This window comes from Nerophis lumbriciformis, linkage group LG03, assembly GCF_033978685.3.
Source record: "Nerophis lumbriciformis linkage group LG03, RoL_Nlum_v2.1, whole genome shotgun sequence".
Lineage (NCBI taxonomy): Eukaryota > Metazoa > Chordata > Actinopteri > Syngnathiformes > Syngnathidae > Nerophis > Nerophis lumbriciformis.
The window spans coordinates 60310001-60331491 of record NC_084550.2 but is presented as its reverse complement, the minus strand read 5'-3'; the positions used below and the strand labels follow the sequence as shown (position 1 = coordinate 60331491).

General features: G+C 39.4%; 1 protein-coding gene across 1 annotated transcript in view; it reads right to left on the bottom strand.

The window, feature by feature from the left end:
- Positions 1–15326: 15326 nt before the first annotated feature.
- Positions 15327–21491, bottom strand: part of crbn (cereblon) — a 49111-nt gene continuing 42946 nt past the window's right edge. Inside the window, exons 10-11 of the mRNA XM_061940363.2 lie at positions 21290–21421; positions 15327–16079 (exon numbers count right to left, since the gene is read on the bottom strand). Coding sequence (XP_061796347.2) covers positions 15890–16079; positions 21290–21421 — 322 coding nt within the window. The 3' untranslated portion in view covers positions 15327–15889. The remainder of the gene's footprint in view (positions 16080–21289; positions 21422–21491) is intronic.

Genomic DNA, 21491 nt, shown 5'->3' with positions numbered 1-21491 from the left:
TCCAAGAAACACGTTGCATTCAAGTGCAGTTTTAAGTCTAAATACAAAGAACATGTTGCATTCGAGTGCAGTTTTAAGTCTAAATCCACAGAACGTGTTGCATTCAAGTGCAGTTTTAAGTCTAGATCCAAGGAACATGTTGCATTCAAGTGCCGTTTTAAGTCTAAATCCAAGAAACATACTGTATTCATGTGCAGTTTTAAGTTGAGATACAATGAACATGTTGCATTCAAGCACAGTTTTAAATCTAGATCCAAGGAACAGATTGTATTCCAGAGCAGTTTTAGGTATACACCAAGTAACACGTTGCATTCAAGTGCAGTTTTAAGTCTGAATCCAAGGAACACGTTGCATTCAAGTGCAGTTTTAAGTCTAGATACAAGGAACATGTTGCATTCAAGTGCAGTTTTAAGTCTAAACCAAGGAAGACGTTAAATTTAAGTACAGTTTTAAATCTAGAGCCAAGGAGCAGATTGTATTCCAGAGCGGTTTTAGGTCTACAGCCAAGTAACACGTTGCATTCAAGTGCAGTTTTAAGTCTGAATCCAAGGAACATGTTGCATTCAAGTGCAGGTTTAAGTCTAAATACAAAGAACATGTTGCAGTCGAGTGCAGTTTTAAGTCTAAATCCATAAAACATTGTATTCAAGTGCAGTTTTAAGTCTAGATCCAAGGAACATGTTGCATTCAAGTGCCGTTTTAAGTCTAAATCCAAAAAACATACTGTATTCAAGTGCAGTTTTAAGTTGAGATACAATGAACATGTTGCATTCAAGCACAGTTTTAAATCTAGATCCAAGGAACAGATTGTATTCCAGAGCAGTTTTAGGTCTACACCAAGTAACACGTTGCATTCAAGTGCAGTTTTAAGTCTGAATCCAAGGAACATGTTGCATTCAAGTGCAGTTTTAAGTCAAAATCCAAGGAACACATTGCATTCCAGTGCAGTTTTAAGTCAAGATACAAGGAACATGTTGCATTCAAGTGCAGTTTTAAGTCTAGATACAAGGAACATGTTGCATTCCAGAGCAGTTTTAAGTCTAAATCCAAGAAACACGTTGCATTCAAGTGCAGTTTTAAGTCTATATACAAGGAACATGTTGCATTCAACTGCAGTTTTAAGTCCAAATCCACAGAACATGATGTATTCAAGTGCAGTTTTAATTGAGATGAAAGTCATGGACATGACCCAGCATCTTGACAAGAACAGTAGTACAACCTGGAGAGAATCATCTAGACGGTCACAAGTTCACTTATATCCTCACTTTGCCGTTAAACAAAGTACATTCCGTGTCAAAAACCCCCGACAGCCGGAACATTTAAAAGCTCCTCCCCCACTTACGTCTAAACGAGCGTTGTGTATTTGCAGCAGAAAGACATATCCATCATAAAGGACTTTTAGTCTGCATGCCCAAGGTCTACATGGACACTGTTGGTAAGGTTCTTGCTGTACATGTGAAGTATATCTTGGTGAATGCGGTGACCAGTCATACTTTGATGCAAAGCTTTGAAACCAAGCCAAGTTTGACTTCATGACATATGCTGGTCTTGGCACACATTAGCCACATTTACTGCTGCTTGGGTTGATCTTCTGGGTTCTCTAAACAGGTTTTAGCCGAAGTTCTTGATATTGACAAAATACCATCGCGAGACTATTTCAGAACGTGTCACCTGACGGCGTTCAGCCCTCACCTATGATATTGCCATACCAAAATACACTTGACTTTCTCTCTGAGGCTCTCAAAGTGGGAAATTTTCACTCACGTGTCCTCCATCATGTCCTCCTGAGAGGACGTTGCTTCTCAGGAGAAGGTAGAGTGTACATACACTTGTAAAGGACATCATGTCATGGCTGTCTTGAGTTTCCAATCATTTCTGCATTTTTTGTGATAGAGTGATTGGAGCACATACTTGTTGGTCATAAAAAACATTCATGAAGTTTGCTTCTTTTATGAATTTATTATGGCTCTACTGAAAATGTGACTAAATCTCAATTTTTGTTTCATCTGACCACGGAACTTTCCTCCAGAAGGTCTTCTCTTTGTCCATGTGATGTCAGATGAAACAAAAATTGAGCCACAATACCCAACAATATGTTTGGAGGAGAAAAGGTGAGGCTTTTAATTCCAGGAACACCATACCCACTGTTAAGCATGGTGGTGGTAGTATTATGCTCTGGGCCTGTTTTGCTGCCAATGGAACTGGTGCTTTACAGAGAGTAAATGGGACAATGAAAAAGGAGGATTACGGTACCTCCAAATTCTTCAGGACAAGCTAAAATCATCAGCCCGAAGGTTGGGTCTTGGGCGCAGTTGGGTGTTCCAACAGGACAATGACCCCAAACACACGTCCATTAGTTAGTTTTCACCTGTCACGTCACGCACCTGTTTCACGTTTTGAGTCACGCACCTGTTTTCGGTAATCATGTCTGTAGTATTTAAGTTCAGTGTTTTTCAGTTTGTCTTTCTGGTGACATCTCCATATTTATGCTTCTGCACACTCTCCACACGCTTATGATCCTTGCTGCTCTTTTTTCATGCCGGTTCCATGCCAAGTAAGTTTTTGTTTATTAAGCCACAGTTAGTGTTTTTTGTTGTTCATAGTTTTTGCCTTTGTGCAAGTGTTTGGTTTCATAGTTTGTTCTCCGCCATTGCGCGCGCCTTTTGTTTACTTCCTTGTTTTGTATTTATAGTCTTTAAATAAAAAATGTATCTTCATTCCCGTCTCGCCCGAGCCAACTTTCCGTTGCATCCCGGAAAAGCTAACACCCAAGACCAAGTCATGACAGTCCAAAGTGGTAAAGGAATGGCTAAATCAGGCTAGAATGAAGGTTTTAGAATGGCCTTCCCAAAGTCCTGACTTAAACGTGTGGACAATGCTGAAGAAACAAGTCCATGTCAGAAAACCAACACATTTAGCTGAACTGCACCAATTTTGTCAAGAGGAGTGGTCACAAATTCAAGCAGAAGCTTGTGGATGGCTACCAAAAGCGCCTTATTGCAGTGAAACTTTCCAAGGGACATGTAAGCAAATATTAACATTGCTGTATGTATACTTTTGACCCAGCACATTTATTCTGTTAATATTCATAATTAGTCCACAACCATGTCAACATCTTCCCAAACATGTCCCATTTGTTTGTGCTACATAATAACTTAAAAACTATAATAAAAAGTAAGACCAAAAATGTTGGAAGCACAAACCTTTGGGACGCATTTTTTAGGAGATTTTGACATATTTGTGATTAATAACATGTAAATTACCGTATTTTTCGGACTATAAGTCGCTCCGGAGTATAAGTTGCACCGGCCGAAAATGCATAATAAAGAAGGAAAAAAACATATATAAGTCGCACTGGAGTATAAGTCGCATTTTTCAGCTAAATTTGTTGGTTTTCTGACATGGACTTGTTTCTTCAGCATTGTCCACACGTTTAAGTCAGGACTTTGGGAAGGCCATTCTAAAACCTTCATTCTAGCCTGATTTAGCCATTCCTTTACCACTTTGGACGTGTGTTTGGGGTCATTGTCCTGTTGGAACACCCAACTGCGCCCAAAACCCAATCTTCGGGCTGATGATTTTAGCTTGTCCTGAAGAATTTGGAGGTAATCCTCCTTTTTCATTGTCCCATTTACTCTCTGTATGTCATGATCCGTGGTCTAGATCATGTTTTGTTTAGTTATGTTCTGTTAGTTTTGGACTTCTTTAGTTCCCGTTTAGGCCTCCTTGTTTGCTTTTGTCACCATGGCGACTTATTGTGTTCACCTGTCTCTGATTAGTGCTCGCCCACTCACCTGCTTCCCAAGCACTAATCAGAGGCATTATTTAAGTTGCCTTTGCCAGTCAGTCGGCCTGGCTTCATTGTTTACGTCACGTTCTGACCAAGTAAGTGTTCATGTTCTATGCCATAGCTTCTGCTAACTAGTAGTTTCATGTGTTTTAGGCACGCTTGCCTTTTTTTTGTTGTGTTGTTTGTGTTTTTGGTAGTTGAGTGATTTATGTTAATAAATCCAATCCTACCTTTACGCCTTCGTCCGGAGCCGTCTTTTTGCATCTTGAAAGAACAACCGCGCAGCAAGCTGCGACCCCCCCCCCATCGTGACACTGTAAAGCACCAGTTCCATTGGCAGCAAAACAGGCCCAGAGCATAATACTACCACCACCATGCTTAACAGTGGGTATGGTGTTCCTGGAATTAAAGGCCTCACCCTTTCTCTTCCAAACATATTGTTGGGTATTGTGGCTCAATTTTTATTTCATCTGACATCACATGGACAAAGACAAGACCTTCTGGAGGAAAGTTCCGTGGTCAGATGAAACAAAAATTGAGATTTAGTCACATTTTCAGTAGAGCCATAATAAATTCATAAAAGAAGCAAATGTTTTTTGTGACCAACAAGTATGTGCTCAAATCACTCTATCACAAAAAAATAAGAGTTGTAGAAATGATTGGAAATTCAAGACAGTGTTCTTTACAAGTGTATGTAAACTTTTGACCACGACTGTAGGTCAAAGTGACCTGTGTGAAGTTGGCCATACACCTTGTCCAAATCCCCCCAAACTTGTCCCATTTGTTTGTGCTACAACATTTGTTTTTGTCTATTGCTTTTATGTTAACGTTTTATTATTCATAACCAGAAACCCCACCTTGTCCACATCTCCCCAAACCAGTCCTAATCCTTTGTGCTGCAAGTGTTTTTGGTCCATTATAGTTTAAGTTAATATTTTATGATTTATGTTATTAACATGTAATTATTTTGTTAATATTCATAACTAGTCCACAACCATGTCAACATCTTCCCAAACATGTCCCACTTGTTTGTGCGACATAATAACTTAAAAACTATAATAAAAAGTAAGACCAAAAATGTTGGAAGCACAAACCTTTGGGACGCGTTTTTTTAGGAGATTTTGACATATTTGTGATTAATAACATGTAAATTGCCGTATTTTTCGGACTATAAGTCGCTCCGGAGTATAAGTCGCACCGGCCGAAAATGCATAATAAAGAAGGAAAAAAACGTATATAAGTCGCACTGGAGTATAAGTCGCATTTTTTGGGGAAATGTATTTGATAAAAGCCAACACCAAGAATAGACATTTGAAAGGCAATTTAAAATAAATAAAGAATAGTGAACAACAGGCTGAATAAGTGTACGTTATATGAGGCATAAATAACCAACTGGTATGTTAACGTAACATATTATGGTAAGAGTCATTCAAATAACTATAACATATAGAACATGCTATACGTTTATCTGTCACTCCTAATCGCTAAATCCCATGAAATCTTATACGTCTAGTCTCTTACGTCAGTGTTTTTCAACGTTTTTTGAGCCAAGGCACATTTTTTGCGTTGAAAAAATCCGCAGGCACACCACCAGCAGAAATCATAAACTCAGTTGACAGTAAAAAGTCGTTGTCGCAATTGTTGGATATGACTTTGAACCATAACCAAGCATGCATCACTATAGCTCTTGTCTCAAAGTAGGTGTACTGTCACCACCTGTCACATCACACCCTGACTTATTTGGAGTTTTTTGCTGTTTTCCTGTGGTTAGTGTTTTAGTTCTTGTCTTGCGTTCCTATTTTGGTGGCTTTTTCTCTTTTTTTTTTTAATTTTCTTGTAGCAGTTTCATGTCTTCCTTTGAGCGATATTTCCCACATCTACTTTGTTTTAGCAATAAAGAATATTTCAGTTGTTTTTCTCCTTCTTTGTGGGGACATAGTTGATTGTCATGTCATGTTTGGATGTACATTGTGGACGCCGTCTTTGCTCCACAGTAAGTTTTTGCTGTCGTCCAGCATTCTGTTTTTGTTATCTTTGTAGCCAGTTCAGTTTTAGTTTTGTTCTGCATAGCCTTCCCTAAGCTTCAATGCCTTTTTTTAAGGGCACTCACCTTTTGTTTATTTTTGGTTTAAGCATAAGACACCTTTTTACCTGCATTTACAAAGCAATTAGCTACCGGCTGCCACCTACTGATATGGAAGAGTATTACACGGTTACTCTGCCGAGCTCTAGACAGCACCGACACTCGACAACAACACATCATTTGCAGACTATGATTACTGGTTTGCAAAAAATGTTTTTAACCCAAATATGTGAAATTACCTCATCTCCCACGGCACACCAGAATGTATCTCACGGCACACAGTGGTTGAAAAACACTGTCTTACGTGAATGAGCTAATTGGTATTTTACTGTAATGTGTTAATAATTTCACACATAAGTCGCTCCTGAGCATAAGTCGCACCCCCGGCTAAACTATGAAAAAAACTGCGACTTAAAAAATACGGTACACGTTATTACGTTACAGAAAACTAAAAAAGTTGTACTTTTTTTCACCAAGTACCACCATAACGACCAACATTAAAATACAGTAGCTTAGTAGGCCCACGTATTCATAAAAAAGGCAGAGGTTTTATTTAACAAGTATATTCAATATTTTTTTGGTAAGCAACATTACACACAGTTTGAACAGTAACACTGTGTTTGAGTATAGGACAATAAAACGCTGTCAGGTAAATACAATATTTCATTAAGTGATTCTTTGGCGTACCACTAGATCAGGGGTCGGCAACCCGCGGCTCCGGAGCCGCATGCTCAGCCGCATACTTGCCGACTCCCCCCGCCCGATTTTCCCGGGAGACTTCCGGATTTCAGTGCCTCTTGCAGAAAACTCCCGGGATTAATATTCTCCGATTTTCACCCTTACATTAATAATAAGGGCGTGCCATGATGGTACAGCATTTAGCGCTCTCTACAATCTGTATAAACAGCGTGCCAGCCCAGCCTCTTGTTATAAGCATCTTCTGCTTGCACACGTAAGTGACAGCAAGGCATACTTGGTCAACAGCCACACAGGTTACACTGACGGTGACCATATAAAACAACTTTAACACTCTTACTAATAATGTGCCACACTTTGAACCAAAACCAAACAAGAATGACAAACACATTATGGGAGAACATCTGCACCTTAACACAACATAAACACAACAGAACAAATACCCAGAATCCCATGCAGCCCTGACTCTTCCGGGCTACATTATACACCCCTGCTACCACCAAACCCCGCCCCCACCCCAACCCTGCTCCCTCACACATCAACCCCCCCTCTGTGCGTCGGTTGAGGTGAAGAGTTAGGGCTGCATGGGATTCTGGGTATTTGTTCTGTTGTGTTTATGTTGTGTTACGGTGCGGATGTTCTCCCGAAATGTGTTTGTCATTCTTGTTGATGTGGGTTCACAGTGTGGCGCATTATTAGTAAGAGTATTAAAGTTTTTTATACAGCCACGGTCAGTGTAACCTGTGTGGTTGTTGACCAAGTATGCATTGCTGTCACTTATGTGTGCAAACAGAAGCCCCATACAACGTGTGGCTGGGCCGGCACGCTGATTTTAGTGGGCGCTAAATGCTGTACCATCACGGCAAGTTCGAGAGAACAGTTGCCTTGACAATCATAGTCTGCCGGAAAAATCGGGAGGGTTGACAAGTATGACGCTGTCACGCGCCATTCATATAAAACCCACGGGCCGCACTAACATTCAATTTTCATATTAAGGTGTGGGCCGCGTGTCTGAAACTCTTGGTTTATACATAGCACAAAGCAAAAAAAAAAATCTTTGTATGCAGTGTTATTTCATTTTAAATTTCAAAATAATTTTGTGGCTCCCATTGTTTTCTTTAATTTGTGAAACTGGTCAAAATGGCTCTTTGACTGGTAAAGGTTGCCGACCCTAGCACTAGATGGAGCCCAGAGGACCACCGAGTTAGAGCGTACATTTTCACAGCACAAATGTAGCACAAAAAATTGGTACTGGTTTGAAGGCGGACTGCAGTTTTTTGGGATTTTGCCTTTCGTTCACAATCATTATGAAAAGACATGACGATGGATGGCAATTTTTTTTTAATGCATTCTAAATATTAAAAAAAATACGATCAAAAGTCTGCTTACATTGGAGCCTATGGAGGCCGTTCTATTCTGCCTATAAAGCGCTTAAAAAAACATTTAGATACCTCCATTAGGGTTTTATATACATGATGTAAGTATGTATGTAATGTAGCAACATTTATAATAACATTTAATATTTACGTATAGGGTTAAGGTTTTGATCATTTTAAGTTATGTTTAAAAAAATTCTCAATTTATCACCGCCTATGTGTAGTATCTGTCATTTTAACCCTGACTCATTTGTTCATAGTCCCTAGGAGGAGTTCCTTAAAGTACGACCCCCTTTTTGTGCCAAAAAATGGTCAAAAGCCATCGGAGCAAAGTTTGGCGCCATACCACGCCCACATCTTAGGGCGTAGGAAAAATGTGTTCTTAATTTATCACCGCCTGTATGTGTAGTATCTGTTACTTTAACCCTGACTCATTTGGTCATAGTCCCTAGGAGGAGTTCCTTAAAGTACGACCCCCTTTTTGTGCCAAAAAATGGTCAAAAGCCATCGGAGCAAAGTTTGGCGCCATACCACGCCCACATCTTAGGGCGTAGGAATAATTAGTTCTTAATTTATCACCGCCTATATGTGTAGTATCTGTCAAATTCGTTCTTTAATTTATCACCACCTATATGTGTATTATGTGTCATTTTAACCCTGACTCATTTTGTCATTGTCCCTAGGAGGAGTTCCTTAAAGTACGACCCCCTTTTTGTGCCAAAAAATGGTCAAAAGCCATCGGAGCAAAGTTTGGCGCCATACCACGCCCACATCTTAGGGTGTAGGAATAATTAGTTCTTAATTTATCACCGCCTATATGTGTAGTATCTGTCATTTTAACCCTGACTCATTTGGTCAAAGTCCCTACGAGGAGTTCCTTAAAGTACGACCCCCTTTTTGTGCCGAAAAATGGTCAAAAGCCATCAGAGCAAAGTTTGGCGCCATACCACGCCCACATCTTAGGGCTTAGGAAAAATGTGTTCTTATTTCATCACCGCCTATATGTGTAGTATCTGTCATTTTAACCCTGACTCATTTTGTCATAGTCCCTAGGAGGAGTTCCTTAAAGTACGACCCCCTTTTTGTGCCAAAAAATGGTCAAAAGCCATCGGAGCAAAGTTTGGCGCCATACCACGCCCACATCTTAGGGCGTAGGAATAATTAGTTCTTAATTTATCACCGCCTATATGTGTAGTATCTGTCAAATTCGTTCTTTAATTTATTACCGCCTATATGTGCAGTATCTGTTATTTTAACCCTGACTCATTTAGTCATAGTCCCTACGAGGAGTTCCTTAAAGTACGACCCCCTTGTTGTGCCGAAAAATGGCCAAAAACCATCGGAGCAAAGTTTGGCGCCATACCACGCCCACATCTTAGGGCGTAGGAATAATTAGCTCTTAATTTATCACCGCCTATATGTGTATTATCTGTCAAATTCGTTCTTTAATTTATCACCGCCTATATGTGTAGTATCTGTCATTTTAACCCTGACTCATTTGGTCAAAGTCCCTAGGAGGAGTTCCTTAAAGTACGACCCCCTTTTTGTGCCAAAAAATGGTCAAAAGCCATCGGAGCAAAGTTTGGCGCCATACCACGCCCACATCTTAGGGCGTAGGAATTATTAGTTCTTAATTTATCACCGCCTATATGTGTAGTATCTGTCATTTTAACCCTGACTCATTTGGTCAAAGTCCCTACGAGGAGTTCCTTAAAGTACGACCCCCTTTTTGTGCCGAAAAATGGTCAAAAGCCATCAGAGCAAAGTTTGGCGCCATACCACGCCCACATCTTAGGGCTTAGGAAAAATGTGTTCTTATTTCATCACCGCCTATATGTGTAGTATCTGTCATTTTAACCCTGACTCATTTTGTCATAGTCCCTAGGAGGAGTTCCTTAAAGTACGACCCCCTTTTTGTGCCAAAAAATGGTCAAAAGCCATCGGAGCAAAGTTTGGCGCCATACCACGCCCACATCTTAGGGCGTAGGAATAATTAGTTCTTAATTTATCACCGCCTATATGTGTAGTATCTGTAATTTTAATCCTGACTCATTTGGTCATAGTCCCTAGGAGGAGTTCCTTAAAGTACGACCCCCTTGTTGTGCCGAAAAATGGCCAAAAGCCATCGGAGCAAAGTTTGGCACCATACCACGCCCACATCTTAGGGCTTAGGAAAAATTTGTTCTTAATTTATCACCGCCTATATGTGTAGTATCTGTCAAATTCGTTCTTTAATTTATCACCGCCTATATGTGTAGTATCTGTCATTTTAACCCTGACTCATTTAGTCATAGTCCCTACGAGGAGTTCCTTAAAGTACGACCCCCTTGTTGTGCCGAAAAATGGCCAAAAACCATCGGAGCAAAGTTTGGCGCCATACCACGCCCACATCTTAGGGCGTAGGAATAATTAGTTCTTAATTTATCACCGCCTATATGTGTATTATCTGTCAAATTCGTTCTTTAATTTATCACCGCCTATATGTGTAGTATCTGTCATTTTAACCCTGACTCATTTGGTCAAAGTCCCTACGAGGAGTTCCTTAAAGTACGACCCCCTTTTTGTGCCGAAAAATGGTCAAAAGCCATCGGAGCAAAGTTTGGCGCCATACCACGCCCACATCTTAGGGCGTAGGGAAAATTTGTTCTTATTTCATCACCGCCTATATGTGTAGTATCTGTCATTTTAACCCTGACTCATTTTGTCATAGTCCCTAGGAGGAGTTCCTTAAAGTACGACCCCCTTTTTGTGCCAAAAAATGGTCAAAAGCCATCGGAGCAAAGTTTGGCGCCATACCACGCCCACATCTTAGGGCGTAGGAATAATTAGTTCTTAATTTATCACCGCCTATATGTGTATTATCTGTCAAATTCGTTCTTTAATTTATCACCGCCTATATGTGTAGTATCTGTCATTTTAACCCTGACTCATTTGGTCAAAGTTCCTACGAGGAGTTCCTTAAAGTACGACCCCCTTTTTGTGCCGAAAAATGGTCAAAAGCCATCGGAGCAAAGTTTGGCGCCATACCACGCCCACATCTTAGGGCGTAGGAATAATTAGTTCTTAATTTATCACCGCCTATATGTGTAGTATCTGTAATTTTAATCCTGACTCATTTGGTCATAGTCCCTAGGAGGAGTTCCTTAAAGTACGACCCCCTTGTTGTGCCGAATAATGGCCAAAAGCCATCGGAGCAAAGTTTGGCACCATACCACGCCCACATCTTAGGGCTTAGGAAAAATTTGTTCTTAATTTATCACCGCCTATATGTGTAGTATCTGTCAAATTCGTTCTTTAATTTATTACCGCCTATATGTGCAGTATCTGTTATTTTAACCCTGACTCATTTAGTCATAGTCCCTACGAGGAGTTCCTTAAAGTACGACCCCCTTGTTGTGCCGAAAAATGGCCAAAAACCATCGGAGCAAAGTTTGGCGCCATACCACGCCCACATCTTAGGGCGTAGGAATAATTAGTTCTTAATTTATCACCGCCTATATGTGTATTATCTGTCAAATTCGTTCTTTAATTCATCACCGCCTATATGTGTAGTATCTGTCATTTTAACCCTGACTCATTTGGTCAAAGTCCCTACGAGGAGTTCCTTAAAGTACGACCCCCTTTTTGTGCCGAAAAATGGTCAAAAGCCATCGGAGCAAAGTTTGGCGCCATACCACGCCCACATCTTAGGGCGTAGGAAAAATGTGTTCTTATTTCATCACCGCCTATATGTGTAGTATCTGTCATTTTAACCCTGACTCATTTTGTCATAGTCCCTAGGAGGAGTTCCTTAAAGTACGACCCCCTTTTTGTGCCAAAAAATGGTCAAAAGCCATCGGAGCAAAGTTTGGCGCCATACCACGCCCACATCTTAGGGCGTAGGAATAATTAGTTCTTAATTTATCACCGCCTATATGTGTATTATCTGTCAAATTCGTTCTTTAATTTATCACCGCCTATATGTGTAGTATCCGTCATTTTAACCCTGACTCATTTGGTCAAAGTCCCTACGAGGAGTTCCTTAAAGTACGACCCCCTTTTTGTGCCGAAAAATGGTCAAAAGCCATCGGAGCAAAGTTTGGCGCCATACCACGCCCACATCTTAGGGCGTAGGAAAAATTTGTTCTTATTTCATCACCGCCTATATGTGTAGTATCTGTCATTTTAACCCTGACTCATTTTGTCATAGTCCCTAGGAGGAGTTCCTTAAAGTACGACCCCCTTTTTGTGCCAAAAAATGGTCAAAAGCCATCGGAGCAAAGTTTGGCGCCATACCACGCCCACATCTTAGGGCGTAGGAAAAATTTGTTCTTATTTCATCACCGCCTATATGTGTAGTATCCGTCATTTTAACCCCGACTCATTTGGTCAAAGTCCCTAGAAGGAGTTCGTTAAAGTACGACCCCCTTTTCTTTGTCGAAAAATGGCCAAAAACCATCGGGGCAAAGGTTAGGTTAGGGTTTTGATCATTTTAAGCATATGTTGCGCATTAATTTAAAAATGTTTGTTTCCCCCCGATTACATCACTGATTATTACTCACTGCAGACTTTAGGAGACACAACAAACATAATAAAACATCAATTACTGTACAAGGTCTGCTGTCATTATGATGCCAACTGCTAGGATGTTTATTTGAATTTAATAGTCAAATACAAATAAGACAACAAGAAAAGTGGTACGCCAGCTGCACTGAAGCAGACAAAAAGGCGATTCAGAGGGTCATAAACTCTGCACAAAAAATCATCGGCTCCCTTCCCTGAAGGATTTACACAACTCCCGCTGCCTCAACAGAGCAAAAAACATTACCAAGGACAGCACACACCCTGGCTTCCACCTGTCCCACCTGCTGCCATCAGGCAGGCGCTACAGGTGCATCAGAGCCAGAACAAACAGGCTCAGAGACAGCTTCTTTCCCAGAGCTGTCCCCATCTTGAACTCAAACTTGTAATAAATAATTCACCCCTATACAATATCCTACCCTAATACCCTACTGTGCAATATTACCCTTCGAGTGCAATACGTCCGACACTGATTGTTATTACTTTATTACTCTTGTTTTGTTCTGTATATTGTACAGTATTTTGTATATTGTACAGGATTTTGTATATTGTACAGGATTGCTTATTGTTTTTATTGGATAGTAGTCTGTTTATTTAAATTCTTATTTTTTATCTTCATTACTACTTGTGTGATTTATTTTTATTCCATATTTGTTTCCACTACCGCACCTTAAATTGGAGTCCTTAATCTCGTTATATGCAAATATAATGACAATAAAGTCCATTCTATTCTTCTATTCTATTATGTTTTTGTTTTTTTATCCTAATCATTAATATTTTTCCTACTATTCTCTCAATGTTATGTTTTTATTAACATAATATTCATATTTACATATATTTTATCATATGTTTTATACTACATATATTTTAAATGGTGGTAATTTGAGTTATTCTCCAGTGTGGATGCCTTAAGGTGGCGTTTTTGTTCTCAAATCCTCAGTGCCGTGCTTTGTTTTGTTATTGTCAGTAGTGTTGTATGTGTGTGTGTTTTCTTCTCTTCTTCTATTACTGTTATTTTGTAGTCTTTGCTTTGTTTTGTACAGCATTCTGTGTTGCCTGTGCATGAAAACTGCTAAATAAATAAAGTTTGATTTGATATATTCCCCTTTTGATGAAGAATGACTCATAATCCTCGCTAAGAAAAGGGGGGTGGAACAAAGCGTCTTTTCGTGTCGTTCTCGCCATTTCCGGGTCTAAATTGGCTGTCAAAGTGTACCAACTTGTCAGAATACGTCCTCATCCTTCTACTATCCAGGTTAGAGGCATGATTTGTGATCTACAATAAAGTTTGACGAGGAAGCAGCTGATCAGTCGATGATGTAAACATAGCTCTTGATCACGGCGCCGCTATAAATAGTTTGTCTGCGTTAGCACTTATAATAACAACATCATGAAATGTAAATAGAGTATTGTTGGCGCTTTTTGGATCTTTTTTTGTTGGGTTTTATGGGCGGGATAGAGGACCTCCAATCGGCTCCGCTGTAAGCGGGCTTTTATTTACAAGTTAGAATGCATTAAAAAAATACATCCGTCGTAATGTCTTTCATTATTAGATATGTCCGATAATATCGGGCTGCCGATCTTATCGGCCGATAAATGCTTTATAAATGATCGGTATCAGTTCGGAAATTATCGGTATCGGTTCAGAAATTATCGGTATCGGTTTCAAAAAGTAAAATGTATGACTTTTTAAAAGGCCGCTGTGTACACGGACGTAGGGAGAAGTACAGAGCGCCTTAAAGGCACTTCTTTTGCGTGCCGGCCCAGTCACATAATATCTATGGCTTTCCACACACACAAGTGAATGCAAGCATACTTGGTCAACAGCCATACAGGTCAAACTGAGGGTGAAAGTATAAACAACTTTAACACTGTTACAAATATGCACCACACTGTGAACCCACACCAAACAAGAATGACAAACACATTTCGGGAGAACATCCGCATTGTAACACAACAGAACAAATACCCAGAACCCCTTGCAGCACTAACTCTTCCGGGACGCTACAATATACACCCACCCGCTACCCCGCCCAACCTCAACCTCCTCATGCTCTCTCAGGGAGAGCATGTCCCAAATTCCAAGCTGCTGTTTTGAGGCATGTTAAAAAAAATAATGCACTTTGTGACTTCAATAATAAATATGGCAGTGCCATGTTGGCATTTTTTTTTCCATAACTTGAGTTGATTTATTTTGGAAAACCTTGTTACATTGTTTAATGCATCCAGCGGGGCATCACAACAAAATTAGGCATAATAATGTGTTAATTCCACGACTGTATATATCGGTATCGGTTGATATCGGAATCGGTAATTAAGAGTTGGACAATATCGGAATATCGGCAAAAAAAGCCATTACCGGACATCTCTATTCATTATGATTGTGAATGATAGGCAAAAATTCCAAAAAGAGTTTAAGGAGATTTGGACAAGGTGGGGGGTGGCTGCTTATGAATATTACAACATTAATAACATAAAACCAAATTAGGAAGAAAACATTTGTTGGACAAGTTTGGGGGGATTTTGACAAGGTGGGGATGATAAAATAAAAAGCATAAAAATTTCATAACATAAAAAATACAATCACTAGGCCAAAAATGCTTGTAGCACAAACGCTAGGGACAAGTTTGGAGTGATTTTGGATGATTTCAGTAGGACTGTGAATCTTTGGGCATCACACGATATCATTTGATTCAGTTCAGAATCGCTTCTCGATTCTGAATCTGTACTTTTTAATAACTTTGGATGCCAGTTCTATGGCTAATAACATTCCTCCATAAAATAAATGAACAGCTCTGATCAATTTCTATATTACCGTACATAAAATAAAACTGGTTCTGTTTAATAAAATGCTTCCCAAACATTTAATAGTCAAATACAAATAAGGCAACAAGAAAAGTATCCAACACTTCTCTTTTCTAAAGTAAATATGTACATCCGATATGATCATCTCCATCAACTATATGATTTGTCTGAGTGGCTGGATTGGAGAAGAAAAAAAAACAAACAAAATAATCAGGATTTATCTGAAAATCGATTTTTTTGACACTCTTAGACGTCACCAGTCAGAAAATAGATTTGAGAATAACTTAAAAACTGGAACGGCACTAACAAACTAACAGGGGGGGGGGGGGACTTCACACAGGTGTCAAAAGGCGACGCTCTTATTTTGGTGCGAGTGGGGACTGAGCAGCCATGAACGAACGGAAGCAAGTCTCTAGCGTGTCCACGTATGAAGACGCCAAGTGAAGGCCGGAAGACCTTTTGCGCCAATATGATGGACTTGCTGCCGAGGGCGACAAAGTGCGATGCGTTCCTTACCCAGAGGCAGCCGGACACGAGGGGGCGGGGGGATTTGAAGACTCGAGGGGAGAAGGTATGACGTCACAGGCAGAAGAGGCGGGAGCTGTGGCGCCCGTCCTCGTCGTCGCCCTCTTCCTGGGGGATGCGAGGGAGCATGGCGGAGCGGGTCAGACCCCAGAAGCGAGGCGGAGACAAGTCCTTCTTGGTGGCGGTGAACTTCCAACCCATGTGGGAGCCGCAGTTTCGGCACTGGGCGATGGTCCAGGCGTACCTGGGGGCACAACACATGTGTTGCAGTGACAATCCATTCATGGGGAGGAGGGAGGGGCTCGAGGCTGGAGCCTATCCAAGCCGAGTGAGGACCATTAATCACACACCAGTGGAAGAAGTTTTCATCTTCATGAGAACCCCATGAAAACCTTTTAGTGTGCCAAAGATTTTGTATCTGTATTTCACATTTTAGCAATTACTCTGTTGTATTATCCCCGTTAGAGATGATACACTTTAGAGTAGTCTGTGTACAGCTTGTGTAGTAGTACACATTTACTCATACTTGCCAACCTTGAGAGCTCTGATTTCGGGAGGTGGGGGGCATGGTTAAGAGGGGAGGATTATATTGACAGCTAGAATTCACCAAGTCAAGCATTCCATACATATATATATATATATATATATATATATATATATATATATATATATAAATACATATATATATATACATACATATATATATATATATATATACACATATATATATACATACATATATACATATATATATATATATATATATATATATATATAAATACATATATATATATACATACATATATATATATATATATACACATATATATATACATACATATATACATATATATATATACATATATACATGTGTGTGTGTATATATATATATATATATATATATATATATATATATATATATATATATATATATACACATCCTGAAAATATGCAAACAAAACTGTGTTTAGATAATTGATACTTCAAACTTGCATACATAAATCTTAAGGAATATAACATAACTTGGCTTCTGAGAGCTTCAAAATGTAATGAATAAAATGCTAAAGTTGTTGATAAACAAGCAATTATTTTAATAATTAGATATGGTCATTTTAAATTAATTACTATGATCATTTAAAATTAATTATTTCAAACATGTTTATTTTAATGTATAATTCTAATGCCTGGATGTAATAAGGAGTCAGAAAAAAATACAAATAAAAATACAATTAATTTTGATGTTTTTAGCAAAATATAGTAAAAATGTATATTTATTTACTTTTTAATTAATAAATATATTTAATTGTAGGTAAGATAAACATAATAATACAATTTATCTCTAGTCTGGATGATTTAGTTCTTGTCACTCTGTTGTCCTCTCGTCGTGAAAAAAGGCTGTCCTCACTCAAGTCCCGGGAGGTTTTCGGGAGAGGCGCTGAATTTCGGGAGTCTCCCGGAAATTTCGGGAGGGTTGGCAAGTATGCATTTACTATCCAATAGGGGTGTAACGGTACACACAAATTTGGGTTGGGTACGTACCTCGGTTTAGCGGTCACGGTTCGGTTCATTTTCGGTACAGTAAGAAAACAACAAAATATACATTTTTTGGTTATTTATTTACCAAATGTGTAAACAATGGCTTTATCCTTTTAACATTGGGAACACTATAATAATTCTGCCCACGTTAATCAACATTAAACTGCCTCAAGCTGTTCCTCAGATTAAATAAAATGACAAAACTTTTCTTCTACATATAAAAAGTGCAACATTAAACAGTTTCAAGTCAACTCATCATGCTTAATTTATTACAGCATTTGGGAAGCCTGTAGTTGATTTTTATTATGTAAATGTTATATTTTTACCAACATGTGATAGCAGGGACCCTGCCATTCAAAACTAGGCTGCTGCATTACTAATGATTAATGTAACTATAGCTGAAAAAATAGTACAATAGCAATAGGAGAGACTATTCATCCCTGAACACCATGGAGTTCATGTAGGCTTAATGATGCACTTACATTATTATATCAACTATCAGAGACAGAAACTCTTCATTTAACACATACTTGCCAACCCTCCCGGATTTTCCGGGAGACTCCCGAAATTCAGCGCCTCTCCCAAAAACCTCCCGGGACAGATTTTCTCCCGAAAATGTCCTGAAATTCAGGCGGAGCTGGAGGCCACGCACCCTCCAGCTCCATGCGGACCTGAGTGACGTGTTGACAGCCTGTTCACACGTCCGCTTTCCCACAATATAAACAGCTAATGATCGAGGGCGAGTTCTTGGTTTCTTATGTGGGTTTATTGTTAGGCAGTTTCATTAACGTCCTCCCAGCGCGGTAACAACACACAACAACAGCAGTCAAGTTTTCGTCTACGGTAAAGCAGTTCGTCTGCCGTAAACAGCAATGTTGTGACACTTTTAAACAGGACAATACTGCCATCTACTGTACATGCATATGTGACCCACCCATAATGTGTCACATTTTTGTGTTGATTTATTTATTTTATTTTGTGGTTTGAATTCGTTTTTGGAGCTGTCATTACACATTTATCAGTATTCACATTGGTCAGTAGGGGGCAGTAGGGCGTTTCTTCCCAATTGAATGCTATCATTTGCAGACCGGAAGTGTCTTGTTATTCTGATGAGCGCGACCAGTTTGTGAACAATTGAAACGTCCTGTGTGCTTTTTCCTCCTGTATAACAGGTTAGTTTTGGTGAATCAACTCACTGAATAATATCCATGTGATCTTTATAAGTTTAAGTACACATTCTGATGGTGGAGCCTAACTCTAAAGTGTTTGTGAGTTGTGGTTTGTATTTGTGAATGAATCCAGTGCACAGCTGCAGTAATCAATACAAAAAGGCGACGTGAGTGCGCAATGTTTATATAGGAACTTCTGATCCTAATTCAGACTCCCAAATTAGAGCTCCCGTTTTCTTATTGATTTTATAATGTATATTTGTATAATGTGTGTGTTCTGAAATAGTGACAGAGAATAGAACAAAGATGGACAATTCAACCCTTAACTCAACAATGAGTAGATGAGTGCTATGTGTGTGTATATGTGTAAATAAATGAACACTGAAATTCAAGTATTTCTTTTATTTATTTATATATATACATATATATATATATATATATATATATATATATATGTAATAAAATATATATATATATAGCTAGAATTCACTGAAAGTCAAGTATTTCTTATATATATATATATATATATATATATATATATATATCTTAACCATGCCCCCACCACCAGAGGGCGATAAAGCTACCTGAGGTTCAATTATGTTGAGCCACAGGTGTGCAATGTTTGCTGTGTGTATTAATACTAAACCTTCCATTTTATTTATGTAACATACACAATGTATACTTTTGTGACGTTTATATTTTCAGTCTTACAAACCTAAATAAAGGAAGTCGTACAAAGAAATAAAACTGAGGGAGAATAATAATTCAAAAGAGGGAACATTCTTCACAACATGTAGCACCGAATTTGGCCAGCAGAGGGCGATGATGCTACCTGAGGTTCAATTATGTTGAGCCACATGTGTGCAATGTTTGCTGTGTGTATTATTAACACTAAACCTTCCATTTTATTTATGTAACATACCGTATTTTCCGGACTATAAGTCGCAGTTTTTTTCATAGTTTGGCCGGGGGTGCGACTTATACTCAGGAGCGACTTATGTGTGAAATTATTAACACATTAGCGTAAAATATCAAATAATATTATTTATCTCATTCACGTAAGAGACTAGACGTATAAGATTTCATGGGATTTAGCGATTAGGAGTGACAGATTGTTTGGTAAACGTATAGCATGTTCTATATGTCAGTGTTTTTCAACCTTTTTTGAGCCAAGGCACATTTTTTTCATTAAAAAAATACGGAGGCACACCACCAGCAGAAAAGGTTAAAAAATTAAACTCCACCAGGTTGTCGTGCCTTATTTTGAGTTTGTTGTTGTTTCCTGTGTATTGCTTTAGTTCCTGTCTTGCGCTGTTATTTTGGTGACCCTTCCTGTTTTGTTGGTGTTCTCCTGTAGCAGCTTCACGCCTTCCTTTGAGCGCTATTGCCCGCCCCTGCTTTGTCTTCGCAATCAAGATTATCTAAGTTGTGCGTACCTTCTTTGTGGGGACATTGTTGATTGTCATGTCATGTACGGGATGTGCTTTGTGGACGCCGTATTTGCTCCACACGCTGTAAGTTTTTGCTGTCGTCCAGCATTCTGTTTTTGTTGACTTTGTAGCCAGTTCAGTTTTACTTTTGTTTTACATAGCCATCCCTATGCTTCAGTGCCTTTTCCTAGCGGGACTTGCCTTTTGTTGATTTTTGGTTTAAGCGTTACATACCTTTTTACCTGCACGCTGTCTCCCGCTGTGCTCTGCCTATTGGGATCACGACAAACCATCCTCGACGCGTTCCGACTTCTACAAAGCAATGAACTACCTGCTGCCACCTACTGATATGGAGTATTACATGGTTACCCTGCCAAGCTCTACACAGCACAGGCACTAGACAACGGCACATTATTATGACTATTGATTTGCAAAAAATATTTTTTTGGACCAATTAGGTGACGTTGCATAATTTCCCACGGCACACCAGGCAATATATCACGGCACACTAGTGTGCCGCGGCACAGTGGTTGAAAATCACTGCTATATGTTATAGTTATTTGAATGACTCTTACCATAATATGTTACGTTAACATACCAGTTGGTTATTTATGCCTCATATATGGTACACTTATTCAGCCTGTTGTTCACTATTCTTTATTTTTTTTAAATTGCCTTTCAAATGTCTATTCTTAGTGTTGGCTTTTGTCAAATACATTTCTCCCAAAAATGCGACTTATACTCCAGTGCGGCTTATAGTCTGAAAAATACGGTACACAATGGATACTTTTGTAATGTTTATATTTTCAGTCTTACAAACCTAAATAAAGGAAGACGTATGAAGAAATAAAATTGAGGGAGAATAATAATTCAAAAGAGGGAACATTCTTCACAACAAAACTTAGCTTTTGTTCCTTCGTGCTGTTAACTATCTGTCTAGCTGCACACGCTGGAAACGAGTAGCGAGGGCAAAAATAATGAATGTATTGACAGTGCAGTGTGAAAACTGATGTGTTTATAAGTTAATACATCCTCGAAGAAATATATCCAGCGGAGGCACTTTTTAAAGAAACATCCACATTTGGATGTCCGGCCCTTGAGACCTTGGGCCCTCCTCATTGTGTAGTTGAATAGCTCTGCTGTACTGAGGACATGGACCCATTAGGCTACCGGAATGCGACTACGAATGTAAACTGCTCCTCGCAGACCTTCAGAGGAGTCGTAAAGGCTCAGCAAGGTTACTATAAAAGAGCTACAGCATGTTTTCATATTTACTCATCACCGCAGGGAACAGGAGCTACTGAGGGTGAGTTTATTACCCTGGAAACCAGCTGTGGAGCGTGGACGGCCTGCCGACCAGGTTGAGGTTGTTGGCCTTGTAGACGGTCAGCGTCTCATGGACGTAACCGTGCGGGTTGACGTAGGCGGCCATGGGACCATAGAGGGACAAGCTGGGGAAGGAAACACAATGTTTGTGTGCTTCAAGAACAAACGCAACGTAGCCAACAGAGACTCCAGACT